This window comes from Salvelinus fontinalis, chromosome 35 (assembly GCF_029448725.1).
Source record: "Salvelinus fontinalis isolate EN_2023a chromosome 35, ASM2944872v1, whole genome shotgun sequence".
Lineage (NCBI taxonomy): Eukaryota > Metazoa > Chordata > Actinopteri > Salmoniformes > Salmonidae > Salvelinus > Salvelinus fontinalis.
Genome location: NC_074699.1, coordinates 37,977,289 through 38,000,635, shown reverse-complemented (window position 1 = coordinate 38,000,635; position 23,347 = coordinate 37,977,289). Strand labels below are relative to the sequence as shown.

The 23,347-nt window shown below is 45.9% G+C and overlaps 1 protein-coding gene across 1 annotated transcript in view; it reads left to right on the top strand.

The window, feature by feature from the left end:
• Positions 1-21,103, top strand: part of LOC129834942 (aminopeptidase Ey-like) — a 38,809-nt gene extending 17,706 nt beyond the window's left edge. Inside the window, exons 2-9 of the mRNA XM_055900311.1 lie at positions 3,899-4,636; positions 4,838-4,980; positions 6,220-6,362; positions 10,559-10,685; positions 11,694-11,848; positions 14,417-14,530; positions 17,812-17,955; positions 21,023-21,103. Coding sequence (XP_055756286.1) covers positions 4,023-4,636; positions 4,838-4,980; positions 6,220-6,362; positions 10,559-10,685; positions 11,694-11,848; positions 14,417-14,530; positions 17,812-17,955; positions 21,023-21,103 — 1,521 coding nt within the window. The 5' untranslated portion in view covers positions 3,899-4,022. The remainder of the gene's footprint in view (positions 1-3,898; positions 4,637-4,837; positions 4,981-6,219; positions 6,363-10,558; positions 10,686-11,693; positions 11,849-14,416; positions 14,531-17,811; positions 17,956-21,022) is intronic.
• Positions 21,104-23,347: the final 2,244 nt, after the last annotated feature.

Below are 23,347 nucleotides of genomic sequence, written 5' to 3'. Positions count from 1 at the left end.
GCTGGGGCTCAGGCTGCTGAAGAGGCTGGGGCTCAGGCTGCTGAAGAGGCTGGGGCTCAGGCTGCTGAAGAGGCTGGGGCTCAGGCTGCTGAAGAGGCTGGGGCTCAGGCTGCTGAAGAGGCTGGGGCTCAGGCTGCTGAAGAGGCTGGGGCTCAGGCTGCTGAAGAGGCTGGGGCTCAGGCTGCTGACGAGGCTGGGGCTCAGGCTGCTGACGAGGCTGGGGCTCAGGCTGCTGACGAGGCTGGGGCTCAGGCTGCTGACGAGGCTGGGGCTCAGGCTGCTGACGAGGCTGGGGCTCAGGCTGCTGACGAGGCTGGGGCTCAGGCTGCTGACGAGGCTGGGGCTCAGGCTGCTGACGAGGCTGGGGCTCAGGCTGCTGAAGAGGCTGGGGCTCAGGCTGCTGAAGAGGCTGGGGCTCAGGCTGCTGAAGAGGCTGGGGCTCAGGCTGCTGAAGAGGCTGGGGCTCAGGCTGCTGAAGAGGCTGGGGCTCAGGCTGCTGAAGAGGCTGGGGCTCAGGCTGCTGAAGAGGCTGGGGCTCAGGCTGCTGAAGAGGCTGGGGCTCAGGCTGCTGAAGAGGCTGGGGCTCAGGCTGCTGAAGAGGCTGGGGCTCAGGCTGCTGAAGAGGCTGGGGCTCAGGCTGCTGAAGAGGCTGGGGCTCAGGCTGCTGAAGAGGCTGGGGCTCAGGCTGCTGAAGAGGCTGGGGCTCAGGCTGCTGAAGAGGCTGGGGCTCAGGCTGCTGAAGAGGCTGGGGCTCAGGCTGCTGAAGAGGCTGGGGCTCAGGCTGCTGAAGAGGCTGGGGCTCAGGCTGCTGAAGAGGCTGGGGCTCAGGCTGCTGAAGAGGCTGGGGCTCAGGCTGCTGAAGAGGCTGGGGCTCAGGCTGCTGAAGAGGCTGGGGCTCAGGCTGCTGAAGAGGCTGGGGCTCAGGCTGCTGAAGAGGCTGGGGCTCAGGCTGCTGAAGAGGCTGGGGCTCAGGCTGCTGAAGAGGCTGGGGCTCAGGCTGCTGAAGAGGCTGGGGCTCAGGCTGCTGAAGAGGCTGGGGCTCAGGCTGCTGAAGAGGCTGGGGCTCAGGCTGCTGAAGAGGCTGGGGCTCAGGCTGCTGAAGAGGCTGGGGCTCAGGCTGCTGAAGAGGCTGGGGCTCAGGCTGCTGAAGAGGCTGGGGCTCAGGCTGCTGAAGAGGCTGGGGCTCAGGCTGCTGAAGAGGCTGGGGCTCAGGCTGCTGAAGAGGCTGGGGCTCAGGCTGCTGAAGAGGCTGGGGCTCAGGCTGCTGAAGAGGCTGGGGCTCAGGCTGCTGAAGAGGCTGGGGCTCAGGCTGCTGAAGAGGCTGGGGCTCAGGCTGCTGAAGAGGCTGGGGCTCAGGCTGCTGAAGAGGCTGGGGCTCAGGCTGCTGAAGAGGCTGGGGCTCAGGCTGCTGAAGAGGCTGGGGCTCAGGCTGCTGAAGAGGCTGGGGCTCAGGCTGCTGAAGAGGCTGGGGCTCAGGCTGCTGAAGAGGCTGGGGCTCAGGCTGCTGAAGAGGCTGGGGCTCAGGCTGCTGAAGAGGCTGGGGCTCAGGCTGCTGAAGAGGCTGGGGCTCAGGCTGCTGAAGAGGCTGGGGCTCAGGCTGCTGAAGAGGCTGGGGCTCAGGCTGCTGAAGAGGCTGGGGCTCAGGCTGCTGAAGAGGCTGGGGCTCAGGCTGCTGAAGAGGCTGGGGCTCAGGCTGCTGAAGAGGCTGGGGCCTCAGGCTGCTGAAGAGGCTGGGGCTCAGGCTGCTGAAGAGGCTGGGGCTCAGGCTGCTGAAGAGGCTGGGGCTCAGGCTGTTGAAGAGGGGCTCAGGCTGTTGAAGAGGGGCTCAGGCTGCTGAAGAGGCTGGGGCTCAGGCTGCTGAAGAGGGGCTCAGGCTGTTGAAGAGGGGCTCAGGCCCATTCTAACCGCCCACTTGTTGTTGTGTACAGTGATTTTATAATGTCGTATGTTTTTCCCCCAACACCACTTTCCATCAAATTGTATGGCAGGACCTTATTCCAAATGAAAACAAAGGCAAAGTCTTGTCATGTTGATTTCAATAAAGCATGAGAAGACTTTTCCTTTGTTTTAATTTGTTTGTCAATTAGGGTGTGCAGGGTGAATACGTGGTCTGTCGTACGGTAATTTGGTAAAAAGCCAATTTGACATTTGCTCATTACATTGTTTTCACTTTTTCGCTGAGGAAATGTACGAGTCTGCTGTTAATGATAACGCAGAGGATTTTCCCAAGGTTGCTGTTGATGCATATCCCACGGTAGTCATTGGGGTCAAGTTTGTCTCCACTATTGTGGATTGGGGTGATCAGTCCTTGGTTCCAAATATTAGAGCTGAGGATGATGTTAAACAGTTTAAGTATAGCCAATTGGAATTTGTGTTCTGTATGTTTTATCATTTCATTGAGGATACCATCAATCCCACAGTCCTTTTTGGGTTGGAGGGTTTGTATTTTGTCTTGTAGTTCATTCAATGTAATTGGAGAATCCAGTGGGTTCTGGTAGTCTTTAATAGTTCATTCTAAGATTTGTATTTGATCATGTATCTCTCTCTCTCTCTCTCTTTCTCTCTCTCTCACTCCCTGTCTCTCTCTCTCTCTCTCTCTCTCCCTGTCTCTCTCTCTCTCTCTCTCTTTTTCTCTCTCTCTCACTCCCTGTCTCTCTCTCTCTCTCTCTCTCTCCCTGTCTCTCTCTCTCTCTCTCTCTCTCTCTCTCTCTCTCTCTCTCTCTCTCTCTCTCTCTCTCTCTGTCTCTCTGTGTCTCTCTGTCTCTCTGTCTCTCTGTCTCTCTGTCTCCCTGGCTCTCTCTCTCTCTCTCCCTGGCTCTCTCTCTCTCTCTCCCTGGCTCTCTCTCTCTCTCTCTCTCTCTCCCTGTCTCTCTCTCTCTCCCTGGCTCTCTCTCCCTGTCTCTCTCTCTCCCTCTCCCTGTCTCTCTCTCTCTCTCTCTCTCTCTCTCTCTCTCTCTGTCTCCTCTCTCTGTCTCCTCTCTCTCTCTCTCTGTCTCCTCTCTCTCTCTCTCTCTCTGCTCCTCTGTCCTCCTCTCTCTGTCTCCTCTCTCTCTCTCTCTCTCTCTCTCTCTCTCTCTCTCTCTCTCTCTCTCTCTCTCTCTCTCTCTCTCTCTCTCTCTCCGCTCTCTCTCTCTCCTCTCTCTCTCTCTCTCTCTCTCTCTCTCTCTCATCTCTCTCTCTCTCTCTCTCCTCTCTCTCTCTCTCTCTCTCTCTCTCTCTCTCTCTCTCTCTCTCTCTCTCTCTCTCTCTCTCTCTCTCTCTCTCTCTCTCTCCTCTCTCTCTCTCTCTCTCTCTTTCTCTTTCTCTCTCCTCTCTCTCTCTCGCTCTCTCTCTCTCTCTCTCTCTCTGGCTCTCTCTCTCTCTCTCTCTCTCCCTGGCTCTCTCTCTCTCTCTCTCTCCCTGGCTCTCTCCTCTCTCTCTCTCTCTCTCCCTGGCTCTCTCTCTCTCTCTCCTCTCCTCTCTCCTCTCTCGCGCCTCTCTCTCTCTCTCTCTCTCTCTCTCTCTCCTGCTCTCTCTCTCGCTCCTCTCTCTCTCTCTCTCTCTCTCTCTCTGGCTCTCTCTCTCTCTCTCTCTCTCTCTCTCTGCTCTCCTCTCTCTCTCTCTCTCTCTCTCTCTCTCTCTCTCTCTCTCTGTCTCTCTCTCTCTCTCTCTCTCTCTGTCTCCTCTCTCTCTCTCTCCTGTCTCCTCTCTCTCTCTCTCTCTCTCTCTCTCTGTCTCCTCTCTCTCTCTCTCTGTCTCCTCTCTCTCTCTCTCTCTCTCTCTCTGCTCCTCTCTCTCTGTCTCCTCTCTCTCTCTCTGTCTCCTCTCTCTCTCTCTGTCTCCTCTCTCTCTCTCTCTCTCTCGCTTTGTCTCTCTCTCTCTCTCTCTCTCTCTCTCTCTCTCTAAACTAACACCACAGGTCAACAGTCAGGCTAATAGTTGATCCTTTAACTGAGGAGGGAAGAGCCAGAGCGTAGCAGAGTCCCGGAGACCACAGGTTGCCCTGCCATCTCTCTGTTACCACCTCCAGCAGGACATCAGCCATGGCTAAAGGCTTCTACATCAGTAAGAACATGGGGCTAGCAGGCCTTCTGATGGGGGCTGCAGCAGTGGTCATCATCATAGCCCTGGCAGCAGTCTACGATAAGGAAAAGACCAAGAACCAGAACAAACCTGTGGATGGTGTGACCATGTTGACCACCGCCTCTCCAACCACCTCCTCCTCCACCATCTCCACTCCTAAAGACCCCTGGGAACACTACAGACTGCCTGACTCGCTGTCTCCCGTCTCCTACAACATCACCCTCTGGCCTCGACTGGTTGTCAACGCCTCTACTGGCCTCTACATCTTCACAGGACAGTCAGCTGTGGTGTTCCAGTGTGAGAAGGACACAGATCTGATCGTCATCCACTGTAACAAGCTGAACCTGACTCTGCTCGACGGTCACCATGCTAGACTGACTGGCCTGGATGGAGCGACTGCTCCTAACGTAAAGACTAGCTGGCTGCAGGTGAAGACCGAGTACCTGGTCATTCAGCTGAATGGGAAGCTAGCTGCTGGCAAGTCCTATAAGCTTTCCACAGACTTCCAGGGAGAGCTGGCTGATGACCTGAAAGGATTCTATAGGAGTGAATATACAGAAGATGGTGTTAAAAAGTAAGTACCAACTGATACTAGTCTGATCCTCCCAGACTACATACAGTAGACCCCTGGTTGGTATGAATCCTCTCAGTCCTTCCTCTCTGATACTAGTCTGATCCTCCCAGACTCCAGAAGACCCCTGGTTGGTCCTCTCAGTATAAAACCTGAACAGTTCTTTAGTCCTGTAACATGATATTGAATCTGATCTGTTTCCAGAGTTGTAGCCACGTCTCAGATGCAGGCCACGTTCGCCAGGAAAGCCTTCCCCTGTTTCGATGAACCTGCCATGAAGGCCGTCTTCCACATTACGCTCATCCACCAACGAGGAACTGTAGCTCTGTCCAACGGACGGGACGTTGGTTAGTTCACAGCCTATTCACTGACCCTCGTTGGGCTACCTCACCATTCTCCACCCTTTCCCAAAGTGTGCACTGATACGCTTCCCGTCATGGATTTAACAATGGTGGAAATACCTCCAGCCAATGGTGGGAATACCTCCAGCCAATGGTGGGAATACCTCCAGCCAATGGTGGGAATACCTCCAGCCAATGGTGGGAATACCTCCAGCCAATGGTGGGAATACCTCCAGCCAATGGTGGGAATACCTCCAACCAATGGTGGGAATACCTCCAGCCAATGGTGGGAATACCTCCAGCCAATGGTGGGAATACCTCCAGCCAATGGTGGGAATACCTCCAGCCAATGGTGGGAATACCTCCAGCCAATGGTGGGAATACCTCCAGCCAATGGTGGGAATACCTCCAGCCAATGGTGGGAATACCTCCAGCCAATGGTGGGAATACCTCCAGCCAATGGTGGGAATACCTCCAGCCAATGGTGGGAATACCTCCAGCCAATGGTGGGAATACCTCCAGCCAATGGTGGGAATACCTCCAGCCAATGGCGGGAATACCTCCAGCCAATGGCGGGAATACCTCCAGCCAATGGCGGGAATACCTCCAGCCAATGGCGGGAATACCTCCAGCCAATGGCGGGAATACCTCCAGCCAATGGCGGGAATACCTCCAGCCAATGGTGGGAATACCTCCAGCCAATGCTTATTTCAATCTCAAAGCTTTCCAATCCTGGACTGGAAGTGTGCAAGTAAAGATGTGTGGGTGGAGAATATGTCTGTAGCCTTGTTATTGATGTGTACAGCCCTACTATACATGGACTGTGGAGTTAAAGACATCTCAGAAGGAATGAGTAAGCTTGACAACATGTAATGAGAAAATCAACTACAGAATGCTGTTAATGGTTCATGTACGGTAACATTCAACTTTCCATGGTAGAGTTAACTCCTCCCTTTCTGGCTTTCTCTTTCTCCCCACCGCCCTCTCCCTCTCTCTCTCTCTGTCTCTGTCTCTGTCTCTCTCTCCTCTCTCTCTCTTTCTTTCTGCTCTTCTCTCTTCCTTCTCTCTCTCTCCCTCTCTCTGTCTCTCTGTCTCTCTCTCTCTCTCCCTCTCTCTGTCTCTCTTCTCTGTCTCTCTGCTCTCTCTCTCTCTCTCTCTCTCTCTCTCTCTTTCTCTGTCTCTCTCTGCTCTTCTCTCATCCCTATCTCTCTTCCTTCCTTCTCTTCTCTCTCTCCAATGTTTTAGAGACCGTCAACACCACCATAGATGGCACTGAAGTCACCATGACCAGATTTGAGCCCACTAAAAGAATGTCAACATACCTCCTGGCATTTATCGTCAGTGACTTCGCTCATATCACTGGATCGATAGAGAACGACACCGTTTTGGTAATTCAATCCACCACAGAGGACTCTGGTTATTCCCTATATAGTACACCACATAGGACTCTGGTTATTCCCTGTATAGTACACCACAGAGGACTCTGGTTATTCCCTATATAGTACACCACATAGGACTCTGGTTATTCCCTATATAGTATACCACATAGGACTCTGGTTATTCCCTATATAGTATACCACAGAGGACTCTGGTTATTCCCTATATAGTATACCACAGAGGACTCTGGTTATTCCCTATATAGTACACCACATAGGACTCTGGTTATTCCCTATATAGTACACCACATAGGGCTCTGGTTATTCCCTATATAGTACACCACAGAGGACTCTGGTTATTACCTATATAGTACACCACATAGGACTCTGGTTATTCCCTATATAGTATACCACAGAGGACTCTGGTTATTCCCTATATAGTACACCACATAGGACTCTGGTTATTCCCTATATAGTACACCACATAGGACTCTGGTTATTCCCTATATAGTACACCACATAGGACTCTGGTTATTCCCTATATAGTACACCACATAGGACTCTGGTTATTCCCTATATAGTATACCACATAGGGCTCTGGTTATTCCCTATATAGTACACCACATAGGACTCTGGTTATTCCCTATATAGTACACCACATAGGACTCTGGTTATTCCCTATATAGTACACCACATAGGACTCTGGTTATTCCCTGTATAGTATACCACAGAGGACTCTGGTTATTCCCTATATAGTACACCACATAGGGCTCTGGTTATTCCCTATATAGTACACCACATAGGACTCTGGTTATTCCCTATATAGTACACCACATAGGACTCTGGTTATTCCCTATATAGTACACCACATAGGACTCTGGTTATTCCCTATATAGTACACCACAGAGGACTCTGGTTATTCCCTATATAGTACACCACATAGGACTCTGGTTATTCCCTATATAGTACACCACAGAGGACTCTGGTTATTCCCTATATAGTACACCACATAGGGCTCTGGTTATTCCCTATATAGTACACCACATAGGACTCTGGTTATTCCCTATATAGTACACCACATAGGACTCTGGTTATTCCCTATATAGTACACCACATAGGACTGGTTATTCCCTATATAGTACACCACATAGGACTCTGGTTATTCCCTATATAGTACACCACATAGGGCTCTGGTTATTCCCTATATAGTACACCACATAGGACTCTGGTTATTCCCTATATAGTACACCACATAGGACTCTGGTTATTCCCTATATAGTACACCACATAGGACTCTGGTTATTACCTATATAGTACACCACAGAGGACTCTGGTTATTCCCTATATAGTACACCACATAGGGCTCTGGTTATTCCCTATATAGTACACCACATAGGGCTCTGGTTATTCCCTATATAGTACACCACATAGGACTCTGGTTATTCCCTATATAGTACACCACATAGGACTCTGGTTATTCCCTATATAGTATACCACAGAGGACTCTGGTTATTCCCTGTATAGTACACCACATAGGACTCTGGTTATTCCCTATATAGTACACCACATAGGACTCTGGTTATTCCCTATATAGTACACCACATAGGACTCTGGTTATTCCCTATATAGTACACCACATAGGACTCTGGTTATTCCCTATATAGTACACCACATAGGACTCTGGTTATTCCCTATATAGTACACCACAGAGGACTCTGGTTATTCCCTATATAGTACACCACATAGGGCTCTGGTTATTCCCTATATAGTACACCACATAGGACTCTGGTTATTCCCTATATAGTACACCACATAGGACTCTGGTTATTCCCTATATAGTATACCACAGAGGACTCTGGTTATTCCCTATATAGTACACCACATAGGACTCTGGTTATTCCCTATATACTACACCACATAGTGCTCTGGTTATTCCCTATATAGTACCCCACAGAGGACTCTGGTTATTCCCTATATAGTACACCACATAGGACTCTGGTTATTCCCTATATAGTACACCACATATCACTCTGGTTATTCCCTATATAGTACACCACAGAGGACTCTGGTTATTACCTATATAGTACACCACAGAGGACTCTGGTTATTCCCTATATAGTACACCACATAGGACTCTGGTTACTTCCCTATATAGTACACCACAGAGGACTCTGGTTATTCCCTATATAGTACACCACAGAGGACTCTGGTTATTCCCTATATAGTACACCACATAGGACTCTGGTTATTCCCTGTATAGTACACCACATAGGACTCTGGTTATTCCCTATATAGTACACCACATAGGACTCTGGTTATTCCCTATATAGTACACCACATAGGACTCTGGTTATTCCCTACATAGTACACCACAGAGGACTCTGGTTATTCCCTATATAGTACACCACAGAGGACTGTGGTTAGACTGTAGTCATGACTGATACTGCTGTGGTTAGACTGTAGTCATGACTGATACTGCTGTGGTTAGACTGTAGTCATGACTGATGCTTCTGTGGTTAGACTGTAGTCATGACTGATTCTGCTGTGGTTAGACTGTAGTCATGACTGACACTGCTGTGGTTAGACTGTAGTCATGACTGATACCGCTGTGGTTAGACTGTAGTCATGACTGATACTGCTGTGGTTAGACTGTAGTCATGACTGATGCTGCTGTGGTTAGACTGTAGTCATGACTGATACTGCTGTGGTTAGACTGTAGTCATGACTGATACTGCTGTGGTTAGACTGTAGTCATGACTGATACTGCTGTGGTTAGACTGTAGTCATGACTGATTCTGCTGTTGTTAGACTGTAGTCATGACTGATTCTGCTGTTGTTAGACTGTAGTCATGACTGATACTGCTGTGGTTAGACTGTAGTCATGACTGATACTGCTGTGGTTAGACTGTAGTCATGACTATAGTCATGACTGATACTGCTGTGGTTAGACTGTAGTCATGACTTATACTGCTGTGGTTAGACTGTAGTCATGACTGATCCTGCTGTGGTTAGACTGTAGTCATGACTGATCCTGCTGTGGTTAGACTGTAGTCATGACTGATTCTGCTGTGGTTAGACTGTAGTCATGACTGATACTGCTGTGGTTAGACTGTAGTCATGACTGATACTGCTGTGGTTAGACTGTAGTCATGACTGATACTGCTGTGGTTAGACTGTAGTCATGACTGATGCTGCTGTGGTTAGACTGTAGTCATGACTGATACTGCTGTGGTTAGACTGTAGTCATGACTGATACTGCTGTGGTTAGACTGTAGTCATGACTGATACTGCTGTGGTTAGACTGTAGTCATGACTGATACTGCTGTGGTTAGACTGTAGTCATGACTATAGTCATGACTGATACTGCTGTGGTTAGACTGTAGTCATGACTGATACTGCTGTGGTTAGACTGTAGTCATGACTGATGCTGCTGTGGTTAGACTGTAGTCATGACTGATACTGCTGTGGTTAGACTGTAGTCATGACTGATGCTGCTGTGGTTAGACTGTAGTTATGACTGATCCTGCTGTGGTTAGACTGTAGTCATGACTGATTCTGCTGTGGTTAGACTGTAGTCATGACTGATACTGCTGTGGTTAGACTGTAGTCATGACTGATACTGCTGTGGTTAGACTGTAGTCATGACTGATACTGCTGTGGTTAGACTGTAGTCATGACTGATACTGCTGTTGTTAGACTGTAGTCATGACTGATACTGCTGTGGTTAGACTGTAGTCATGACTATAGTCATGACTGATACTGCTGTGGTTAGACTGTAGTCATGACTGATACTGCTGTGGTTAGACTGTAGTCATGACTGATACTGCTGTGGTTAGACTGTAGTCATGACTGATACTGCTGTGGTTAGACTGTAGTCATGACTGATACTGCTGTGGTTAGACTGTAGTCATGACTATAGTCATGACTGATACTGCTGTGGTTAGACTGTAGTCATGACTGATACTGCTGTGGTTAGACTGTAGTCATGACTGATACTGCTGTGGTTAGACTGTAGTCATGACTGATAATGCTGTGGTTAGACTGTAGTCATGACTGATACTGCTGTGGTTAGACTGTAGTCATGACTGATGCTGCTGTGGTTAGACTGTAGTCATGACTGATACTGCTGTGGTTAGACTGTAGTCATGACTGATGCTTCTGTGGTTAGACTGTAGTCATGACTGATAGTTGAAACTAATTGTTTGCAGGTCCGTATCTGGGCTCGGAGGAAAGCTATAGCTGAGGGACATGGACACTACGCTCTCAATGTTACAGGACCAATGCTCAAGTTTTTTGAACGATACTACAATGCCAGCTACCCGCTGTCCAAGTCAGGTAAGTTAGCTTAGCATTCAGACCTGTCAGGTAAGTTAGCCTTTCATTCAGACCTGTCAGGTAAGTTAGCCTTTCATTCAGACCTGTCAGGTAAGTTAGCTTAGGATTCAGACCTGTCAAGTAAGTTAGCTTTGCATTCAGACCTGTCAGGTAAGTTAGCTTAGCATTCAGACCTGTCAGGTAAGTTAGCTTTACATTCAGACCTGTCAGGTAAGTTAGCTTAGCATTCAGACCTGTCAGGTAAGTTAGCTTAGCATTCAGACCTGTCAGGTAAGTTAGCTTTACATGCAGACCTGTCAGGTAAGTTAGCTTAGCATTCAGACCTGTCAGGTAAGTTAGCTTTGTATTCAGACCTGTCAGGTAAGTTAGCTTAGCATTCAGACCTGTCAGGTAAGTTAGCTTAGCATTCAGACCTGTCAGGTAAGTTAGCTTTACATTCAGACCTGTCAGGTAAGTTGGCTTTGCATTCAGACCTGTCAGGTAAGTTAGCTTAGCATTCAGACCTGTCAGGTAAGTTAGCTTTGTATTCAGACCTGTCAGGTAAGTTAGCTTTACATTCAGACCTGTCAGGTAAGTTAGCTTTGTATTCAGACCTGTCAGGTAAGTTAGCTTTGTATTCAGACCTGTCAGGTAAGTTAGCTTTGTATTCAGACCTGTCAGGTAAGTTAGCTTTGCATTCAGACCTGTCAGGTAAGTTAGCTTTGTATTCAGACCTGTCAGGTAAGTTAGCTTTGCATTCAGACCTGTCAGGTAAGTTAGCTTTGTATTCAGACCTGTCAGGTAAGTTAGCTTAGCATTCAGACCTCAGGTCCATGAGTGCATGCATACACATGTAGGCCAACACTTAGAAGTATACTCTGTGAAACTAAGTCTCCCAACAGATTGTTGCCTACGTTCCAAATGGCTCCCTATTCCCTTTAAAGTGCACTAAGGCTCTGGTCAAAAGTAGTGCACTATAAAGGGAATAGGGTACCATTTAGGCCTCCTTTATTGTCTTTTCCCCCGTAGACCAGATAGCTCTGCCTGACTTCAACGCTGGAGCCATGGAGAACTGGGGTCTGATCACCTACAGAGAGACAGCCCTGCTGTACGATCCAGCCATCTCCTCTGTTGGAAACAAAGAGAGAGTCTTGACTGTGGTGGCTCACGAACTGGCTCATATGGTAGTGTGTTCTCTATGACATCACTGTACCTAGTGTCCAACCTATGACATCACTGTACTTCCTGTCCAACCTATGACATCACTGTACTGCCTGTCCAACCTATTACATCCCTGTACTTCCTGTCCAACCTATGACATCACTGTACTTCCTGTCCAACCTATGACATTACTGTACCTAGTGTCCAACCTATGACATCACTGTACTTCCTGTCCAACCTATGATATTACTGTACTTCCTGTCCAACCTATGACATCCCTGTACTTCCTGTCCAACCTATGACATCACTGTACTTCCTGTCCAACCTATGACATTACTGTACCTAGTGTCCAACCTATGACATCACTGTACTTCCTGTCCAACCTATGATATTACTGTACTTCCTGTCCAACCTATGACATTACGGTACTTCCTGTGCAACCTATGACATCACATCCTGCATGGAGAAACATTGCTCGGGAGGATGACTAAGGTCCACAACATGAGCGCCAGGTAGCGTAGCGGTTAGAGCACAGATTGAACAATGAGACAGATATTTCACCAGATGTATAAATGTGTGGCATCCGCTTGGCATTTCCACTCACTACCAAATATGGTAGTGAGAGGAAGCCCAGTTGCCGGCAATGGGAGAAGTGGATTTTGGCCAGACATTCTGCTAATTTTCTCATCGATTAAACATTTAATCTCAATACAATTTTTTTCTCAAAACTAGATCATGTTACTAACAGAGTGGACTAAGTTTAGCAGACTTTACTTTTTGCCAAAGCTTTAAAAAATGCACTTGTTTAGAAGGAGTGCAAAGGCAAATTGAGTTATTGCACACGCGCACTTCACAGAGAAGGCGTTCCCTAATGGAAATATGCGCATACATGCTAGAACGCGCCAATAGGACTTCGCTAGCTCCTGCTGGGCTCTGCCTACCTCCTTGCTTGTTCTGCCCACTGTGCTAATTGGTTCCCATTTAAACGACGGGCTGTGGTGTATCTTGGTTTAGATATAAAAATCTTTGGTTAGAGTTTTGGGCTAGTAACCGGCAGGTAGACTAGTGGTTAGAGCGTTGGGCTAGTAACCGGCAGGTAGACTAGTGGTTAGAGTGTTGGGCTAGTAACCAGCAGGTAGACTAGTGGTTAGAGTGTTGGGCTAGTAAGCGGCAGGTAGACTAGTGGTTAGAGTGTTGGGCTAGTAACCAGCAGGTAGACTAGTGGTTAGAGCGTTGGGCTAGTAACCGGCAGGTAGACTAGTGGTTAGAGCGTTGGGCTAGTAACCAGCAGGTAGACTAGTGGTTAGAGTGTTGGGCTAGTAACCGGCAGGTAGACTAGTGGTTAGAGTGTTGGGCTAGTAACCAGCAGGTAGACTAGTGGTTAGAGTGTTGGGCTAGTAACCAGCAGGTAGACTAGTGGTTAGAGTGTTGGGCTAGTAACCAGCAGGTAGCCTAGTGGTTAGAGCATTGGGCTAGTAACCGGCAGGTAGACTAGTGGTTGGAGCATTGGGCTAGTAACCAGCAGGTAGACTAGTGGTTGGGGCATTGGGCTAGTAACCAGCAGGTAGACTAGTGGTTAGAGCGTTGGGCTACTAACCGGCAGATAGACTAGTGGTTAGAGTGTTGGGATAGTAACCGGCAGGTAGCCTCACGGTTAGAGCGTTGGGCTAGTAACCGGCAGGTAGCCTCACGGTTAGAGCGTTGGGCTAGTAACTGGCAGGTAGACTAGTGGTTAGAGTGTTGGGCTACTAACCCGGCAGGTAGCCTAGTGGTTAGAGTGTTAGGCTAGTAAGCAGCAGGTAGGCTAGTGGTTAGAGTGTTGGGCTACTAACCGGCAGGTAGACTAGTGGTTAGAGTGTTGGGCTACTAACCGGCAGGTAGCCTCACGGTTAAAGTGTTGGGCTAGTAACTGGCAGGTAGACTAGTGGTTAGAGTGTTGGGCTACTAACCGGCAGGTAGCCTCACGGTTAGAGCGTTGGGCTAGTAACTGGCAGGTAGACTAGTGGTTAGAGTGTTGGGCTACTAACCCGGCAGGTAGCCTAGTGGTTAGTGTTGGGCTAGTAAGCGGCAGGTAGATTAGTGGTTAGAGTGTTGGGCCAGTAACCGGCAGGTGGGTCTAGCGGTTAGAGCATTGGGCTAGTAACCGTGGGTCTAGCGGTTAGAGCGTTGGGCCAGTAACCGAAAGGTCTCTAGTTCAAATCCCTAAGATGCAGAGGTGAAAAATCTGTCGATGTGCCCTTAAGCAAGGCACTTAATCCTAATTTATCCAGGATCGCCGTTGATTATGGCAGACCTTGGCCTTGACCAGACTCTCCTAGGGTGTCTCAGGGTGAGTTGGGGTATCAAATCAAATGTTTTGGTCACATGCAGCGAATACAACCGGAGGAGACTTAACAATGAAATGTAAAAACCCCATTTCCAATGTGTAATACGACCTTGTATATGTGTTAAATAGGACCAATACAAGTACCCATCTAACTATTAATATTGGTCAGAGCTGGCCAAAGGTAATGTGCATTGCTTCATAGGGAACAGACGGCCATTTTGGATGTGATTGTTCCCTAAGTGTGACATGTTCCATGTGTCCACAGTGGTTTGGGAACCTGGTGACTCTGAGATGGTGGAATGACCTGTGGCTGAACGAGGGCTTTGCCAGCTATGTGGAGTATCTAGGAGCTGACTACGCTGAACCCACCTGGAACATCGTAAGACTGATCACCCTTACAGGAGGATTAATCTGATCATATAGAGTACAGTAAAACTGATCATCCTTACAGGAGGAATAATCTGATCATGTAGAGTACAGTGACTGATCACTCTTACAGGAGGATTAATATGATCATATAGAGTACAGTAAGACTGATCACCCTTACAGGAGGATTAATATGATCATATAGAGTACAGTAAGACTGATCACCCTTACAGGAGGATTAATATGATCATATAGAGTACAGTAAGACTGATCACCCTTACAGGAGGATTAATATGATCATATAGAGTACAGTAAGACTGATCACCCTTACAGGAGGATTAATATGATCATATAGAGTACAGTAAGACTGATCACTCTTACAGGAGGATTAATATGATCATATAGAGTACAGTAAGACTGATCACCCTTACAGGAGGATTAATCTGATCGTATAGAGTACAGTAAGACTGATCACCCTTACAGGAGGATTAATCTGATCATATAGAGTACAGTAAGACTGATCACCCTTACAGGAGGATTCATCTGATCATATAGAGAACAGTAAGACTGATCACCCTTACAGGAGGATTAATCTGATCATATAGAGTACAGTAAGACTGATCACTCTTACAGGAGGATTAATCTGATCATATAGAGTACAGTAAGACTGATCACCCTTACAGGAGGATTAATCTGATCATATAGAGTAGAGTAAAACTGATCATCCTTACAGGAGGATTAATCTGATCATATAGAGTACAGTAAGACTGATCATCCTTACAGGAGGATTAATCTGATCATATAGAGAACAGTAAGACTGATCACCCTTACAGGAGGATTAATCTGATCATATAGAGAACAGTAAGACTGATCACCCTTACAGGAGGATTAATCTGATCGTATAGAGTACAGTAAGACTGATCATCCTTACAGGAGGATTAATCTGATCATATAAAGTACAGTAAGACTGATCACTCTTACAGGAGGATTAATCTGATCATGTAGAGTACAGTAAGACTGATCACTCTTACAGGAGGATTAATCTGATCATATAGAGTACAGTAAGACTGATCACCCTTACAGGAGGATTAATCTGATCATATAGAGTACAGTAAGACTGATCACCCTTACAGGAGGATTAATCTGATCATATAGAGTACAGTAAGACTGATCACCCTTACAGGAGGATTAATCTGATCATATAGAGTACAGTAAGACTGATCACCCTTACAGGAGGATTAATCTGATCATATAGAGTACAGTAAGACTGATCACCCTTACAGGAGGATTAATATGATCATATAGAGTACAGTAAGACTGATCACTCTTACAGGAGGATTAATATGATCATATAGAGTACAGTAAGACTGATCACCCTTACAGGAGGATTAATCTGATCGTATAGAGGACAGTAAGACTGATCACCCTTACAGGAGGATTAATATGATCGTATAGAGTACAGTAAGACTGATCACCCTTACAGGAGGATTAATCTGATCGTATACAGTACAGTAAGACTGATCACCCTTACAGGAGGATTAATCTGATCGTATAGAGTACAGTAAGACTGATCACCCTTACAGGAGGATTCATCTGATCATATAGAGAACAGTAAGACTGATCACCCTTACAGGAGGATTAATCTGATCATATAGAGTACAGTAAGACTGATCACTCTTACAGGAGGATTAATCTGATCATATAAAGTACAGTAAGACTGATCACCCTTACAGGAGGATTCATCTGATCATATAGAGAACAGTAAGACTGATCACCCTTACAGGAGGATTAATCTGATCATATAGAGTACAGTAAGACTGATCACTCTTACAGGAGGATTAATCTGATCATATAGAGTACAGTAAGACTGATCACCCTTACAGGAGGATTAATCTGATCATATAGAGTAGAGTAAAACTGATCATCCTTACAGGAGGATTAATCTGATCATATAGAGTACAGTAAGACTGATCATCCTTACAGGAGGATTAATCTGATCATATAGAGAACAGTAAGACTGATCACCCTTACAGGAGGATTAATCTGATCATATAGAGAACAGTAAGACTGATCACCCTTACAGGAGGATTAATCTGATCGTATAGAGTACAGTAAGACTGATCATCCTTACAGGAGGATTAATCTGATCGTATAAAGTACAGTAAGACTGATCACTCTTACAGGAGGATTAATCTGATCATGTAGAGTACAGTAAGACTGATCACTCTTACAGGAGGATTAATCTGATCATATAGAGTACAGTAAGACTGATCACCCTTACAGGAGGATTAATCTGATCATATAGAGTACAGTAAGACTGATCACCCTTACAGGAGGATTAATCTGATCATATAGAGTACAGTAAGACTGATCACCCTTACAGGAGGATTAATATGATCATATAGAGTACAGTAAGACTGATCACCCTTACAGGAGGATTAATCTGATCACATAGAGAACAGTAAGACTGATCACCCTTACAGGAGGATTAATCTGATCATATAGAGTACAGTAAGACTGATCACCCTTACAGGAGGATTAATATGATCATATAGAGTACAGTAAGACTGATCACCCTTACAGGAGGATTAATCTGATCACATAGAGAACAGTAAGACTGATCACCCTTACAGGAGGATTAATCTGATCGTATAGAGTACAGTAAGACTGATCACTCTTACAGGAGGATTAATCTGATCATGTAGAGTACAGTAAGACTGATCACCCTTACAGGAGGATTAATCTGATCATATAGAGTACAGTAAGACTGATCATCCTTACAGGAGGATTAATCTGATCATGTAGAGTACAGTAAGACTGATCACCCTTACAGGAGGATTAATCTGATCATATAGAGTACAGTAAGACTGATCATCCTTACAGAAGGATTAATCTGATCATGTAGAGTACAGTAAGACTGATCACTCTTACAGGAGGATTAATCTGATCATGTAGAGTACAGTAAGACTGATCACCCTTACAGGAGGATTAATCTGATCATATAGAGTACAGTAAGACTGATCATCCTTACAGGAGGATTAATCTGATCATGTAGAGTACAGTAAGACTGATCATCCTTACAGAAGGATTAATCTGATCATGTAGAGTACAGTAAGACTGATCATCCTTACAGAAGGATTAATCTGATCATGTAGAGTACAGTAAGACTGATCACTCTTACAGGAGGATTAATCTGATCATATAGAGTACAGTAAGACTGATCATCCTTACAGGAGGATTAATCTGATCATGTAAAGTACAGTAAAATGGATCTCTCTCCCTCTCTCTCCCTAGAAAGAGCAGATCATCCTGAATGATGTCCACAAGGTGTTTGCTGTGGACGCCCTGGCCTCATCTCATCCTCTGTCCCGCAAAGAGGAGGAAGTCAACCAGCCTGACGAGATCAGTGAGATGTTCAACACCATCTCCTACAGCAAGGTTCTCTATGTTCTAGACCATCTCCTACAGCAAGGTTCTCTATGTTCTAGACCGTCTCCTACAGCAAGGTTCTCTATGTTCTAGACCGTCTCCTACAGCAAGGTTCTCTATGTTCTAGAACATCTCCTACAGCAAGGTTCTCTATGTTCTAGACCGTCTCCTACAGCAAGGTTCTCTATGATCTAGACCGTCTCCTACAGCAAGGTTCTCCATGTTCTAGACCGTCTCCTACAGCAAGGTTCTCCATGTTCTAGACCGTCTCCTACAGCAAGGTTCTCTATGTTCTAGACCGTCTCCTACAGCAAGGTTCTCTATGATCTAGACCATCTCCTACAGCTAGGTTCTCTATGGTTCTCCATGTTCTAGAACATCTCCTACAGCAAGGTTCTCTATGTTCTAGAACATCTCCTACAGCAAGGTTCTCTATGGTTCTTCATGTTCTAGACCATCTCCTACAGCAAGGTTCTCTATGTTCTAGAACATCTCCTACAGCAAGGTTCTCTATGTTCTAGAACATCTCCTACAGCAAGGTTCTCTATGGTTCTCCATGTTCTAGACCATCTCCTACAGCAAGGTTCTCTATGGTTCTCCATGTTCTAGACCATCTCCTACAGCAATGTTCTCCATGTTCTAGACCATCTCCTACAGCAAGGTTCTCTATGGTTCTCCATGTTCTAGACCATCTCCTACAGCAATGTTCTCCATTTTCTAGACCATCTCCTACAGCAATGTTCTCCATGTTCTAGACCATCTCCTACAGCAAGGTTCTCTATGGTTCTCCATGTTCTAGACCATCTCCTACAGCAATGTTCTCCATTTTCTAGACCATCTCCTACAGCAATATTCTCTATGATCTAGACCATCTCCTACAGCAAGGTTCTCTATGGTTCTCCATGTTCTAGACCATCTATTACAGCAATATTCTCTATGATCTAGACCATCTCCTACAGCAAGGGAACTTTGCTCCAGAAGCAATAAACTGCAAGACACTCCCATATCATATGGAGGAATGTGCCTACCTGATTCAGGGGACACAGTGAACAGTTGGGTCCAATTTCCTCATCAAATATTTCCTTGGTGTTAAATACATTCTGTGAACAAACTTTAAATGTATATGTTGATGGTTCGGATTATGGGATGCCAAAATCACATTTTTCCGTATCCTGTTCCAGTTAAAGGGTGGTTCAGATTACATGTAATCTGTGGACCAGGTAGAATAGAGTGTTAGTTGAGAATGCGCTAACACAGTTAACAAGATGTTCAACACCATCAACTACTGCAAGGTGTTTCTCTGTTCTAGACTACATAAACAACAGGGACTGGTAGAGAATATCTCACTGTAGAACACCGTGGTTACACCTTCTCTGGTGTAGTAGGGAGCTCCGTGGTTATACCTTCTCTCTGGTGTAGTAGGGAGCTCCGTGGTTACACCTTCTCTCTGGTGTAGTAGGGAGCTCCGTGGTTACACCTTCTCTCTGGTGTAGTAGGGAGCTTCGTGGTTACACCTTCTCTCTGGTGTAGTAGGGAGCTCCGTGGTTATACCTTCTCTCTGGTGTAGTAGGGAGCTCCGTGGTTACACCTTCTCTCTGGTGTAGTAGGGAGCTCCGTGGTTACACCTTCTCTCTGGTGTAGTAGGGAGCTCCGTGGTTACACCTTCTCTCTGGTGTAGTAGGGAGCTCCGTGGTTATACCTTCTCTCTGGTGTAGTAGGGAGCTCCGTGGTTACACCTTCTCTCTGGTGTAGTAGGGAGCTCTGTGGTTACACCTTCTCTCTGGTGTAGTAGGGAGCTCCGTGGTTACACCTTCTCTCTGGTGTAGTAGGGAGCTCCGTGGTTACACCTTCTCTCTGGTGTAGTAGGGAGCTCCGTGGTTACACCTTCTCTCTGGTGTAGTAGGGAGCTTCGTGGTTACACCTTCTCTCTGGTGTAGTAGGGAGCTCCGTGGTTATACCTTCTCTCTGGTGTAGTAGGGAGCTCCGTGGTTACACCTTCTCTCTGGTGTAGTAGGGAGCTCCGTGGTTACACCTTCTCTCTGGTGTAGTAGGGAGCTCCGTGGTTACACCTTCTCTCTGGTGTAGTAGGGAGCTCCGTGGTTATACCTTCTCTCTGGTGTAGTAGGGAGCTCCGTGGTTACACCTTCTCTCTGGTGTAGTAGGGAGCTCTGTGGTTACACCTTCTCTCTGGTGTAGTAGGGAGCTCCGTGGTTACACCTTCTCTCTGGTGTAGTAGGGAGCTCCGTGGTTACACCTTCTCTCTGGTGTAGTAGGGAGCTCCGTGGTTACACCTTCTCTCTGGTGTAGTAGGGAGCTCCGTGGTTATACCTTCTCTCTGGTGTAGTAGGGAGCTCCGTGGTTACACCTTCTCTCTGGTGTAGTAGGGAGCTCCGTGGTTATACCTTCTCTCTGGTGTAGTAGGGAGCTCCGTGGTTACACCTTCTCTCTGGTGTAGTAGGGAGCTCCGTGGTTACACCTTCTCTCTGGTGTAGTAGGGAGCTCCGTGGTTACACCTTCTCTCTGGTGTAGTAGGGAGCTCCGTGGTTATACCTTCTCTGGTGTAGTAGGGAGCTCCGTGGTTACACCTTCTCTCTGGTGTAGTAGGGAGCTCCGTGGTTATACCTTCTCTCTGGTGTAGTAGGGAGCTCCGTGGTTACACCTTCTCTCTGGTGTAGTGGGGAGCTCCGTGGTTACACCTTCTCTCTGGTGTAGTAGGGAGCTCCGTGGTTACACCTTCTCTCTGGTGTAGTGGGGAGCTCCGTGGTTACACCTTCTCTCTGGTGTAGTGGGGAGCTCCGTGGTTACACCTTCTCTCTGGTGTAGTAGGGAGCTCCGTGGTTACACCTTCTCTCTGGTGTAGTAGGGAGCTCCGTGGTTACACCTTCTCTCTGGTGTAGTAGGGAGCTCCGTGGTTACACCTTCTCTCTGGTGTAGTAGGGAGCTCCGTGGTTATACCTTCTCTGGTGTTACACCTTCTCTCTGGTAAAGAGGTCCCAGAATATTTCCTGATCTGACATTAAAATCCAATGTGACAATGTTTTTCTTTTTCTCCAATCCTGTGTTCTCTTCCTCCCAGGGTTCTGCAGTTCTAAGGATGCTGTCTGAGTTCCTGACAGAGCCGGTCTTCGCCAGAGGACTTAGTGTGAGTAAAGTATAGTTATAGTATATTAACCAGAGGACTCACTGTGAGTATAGTTACAGTATATTATCCAGAGGACTCACTGTGAGTATAGTTACAGTATATTAACCAGAGGACTCACTGTGAGTAAAGTATAGTTATAGCATATTAACCAGAGGACTCACTGTGAGTATAGTTACAGTATATTAACCAGAGGACTCACTGTGAGTATAGTTACAGTATATTAACCAGAGGACTCACTGTGAGTATAGTTACAGTGTATTAACCAGAGGACTCACTGTGAGTATAGTTACAGTATATTAACCAGAGGACTCACTGTGAGTATAGTTACAGTATATTAACCAAAGGACTCACTGTGAGTATAGTTACAGTATATTAACCAAAGGACTCACTGTGAGTATAGTTACAGTGTATTAACCAGAGGACTCACTGTGAGTATAGTTACAGTATATTAACCAGAGGACTCACTGTGAGTATAGTTACAGTATATTAACCAGAGGACTCACTGTGAGTATAGTTACAGTATATTAACCAGAGGACTCACTGTGAGTATAGTATAGTTACAGTATATTAACCAGAGGACTCACTGTGAGTATAGTTACAGTATATTAACCAGAGGACTCACTTTGAGTATAGTTACAGTATATTAACCAGAGGACTCACTGTGAGTATAGTTACAGTATATTAACCAGAGGACTCACTGTGAGTATAGTTACAGTATATTAACCAGAGGACTCACTGTGAGTATAGTTACAGTATATTAACCAGAGGTCTCAATGTGAGTATAGTTACAGTATATTAACCAGAGGACTCAATGTGAGTATAGTTACAGTATATTAACCAGAGGACTCACTGTGAGTATAGTTACAGTATATTAACCAGAGGACTCACTGTGAGTATAGTTACAGTATATTAACCAGAGGACTCAATGTGAGTATAGTTACAGTATATTAACCAGAGGACTCAATGTGAGTATAGTTACAGTATATTAACCAGAGGACTCACTGTGAGTATAGTTACAGTATATTAACCAGAGGACTCACTGTGAGTATAGTTACAGTATATTAACCAGAGGACTCACTGTGAGTATAGTTACAGTATATTAACCAGAGGACTCACTGTGAGTATAGTTACAGTATATTAACCAGAGGACTCACTGTGAGTATAGTTACAGTATATTAACCAGAGGACTCACTGTGAGTATAGTTACAGTATATTAACCAGAGGACTCACTGTGAGTTTAGTTACAGTATATTAACCAGAGGACTCACTGTGAGTATAGTTACAGTATATTAACCAGAGGACTCACTGTGAGTATAGTTACAGTATATTAACCAGAGGACTCACTGTGAGTATAGTTACAGTATATTAACCAGAGGACTCACTGTGAGTATAGTTACAGTATATTAACCAGAGGACTCACTGTGAGTATAGTTACAGTATATTAACCAGAGGACTCACTGTGAGTATAGTTACAGTATATTAACCAGGGGACTCACTGTGAGTTTAGTTACAGTATATTAACCAGAGGACTCACTGTGAGTATAGTTACAGTATATTAACCAGAGGACTCACTGTGAGTATAGTTACAGTATATTAACCAGAGGACTCACTGTGAGTATAGTTACAGTATATTAACCAGAGGACTCACTGTGAGTATAGTTACAGTATATTAACCAGAGGACTCACTGTGAGTATAGTTACAGTATATTAACCAGAGGACTCACTGTGAGTATAGTTACAGTATATTAACCAGAGGACTCACTGTGAGTATAGTATAGTTACAGTATATTAACCAGAGGACTCACTGTGAGTATAGTTACAGTATATTAACCAGAGGACTCACTTTGAGTATAGTTACAGTATATTAACCAGAGGACTCACTGTGAGTATAGTTACAGTATATTAACCAGAGGACTCACTGTGAGTATAGTTACAGTATATTAACCAGAGGTCTCAATGTGAGTATAGTTACAGTATATTAACCAGAGGACTCAATGTGAGTATAGTTACAGTATATTAACTAGAGGACTCACTGTGAGTATAGTTACAGTATATTAACCAGAGGACTCACTGTGAGTATAGTTACAGTATATTAACCAGAGGACTCACTGTGAGTATAGTTACAGTATATTAACCAGAGGACTCACTGTGAGTATAGTTACAGTATATTAACCAGAGGACTCAATGTGAGTATAGTTACAGTATATTAACCAGAGGACTCACTGTGAGTATAGTTACAGTATATTAACCAGAGGACTC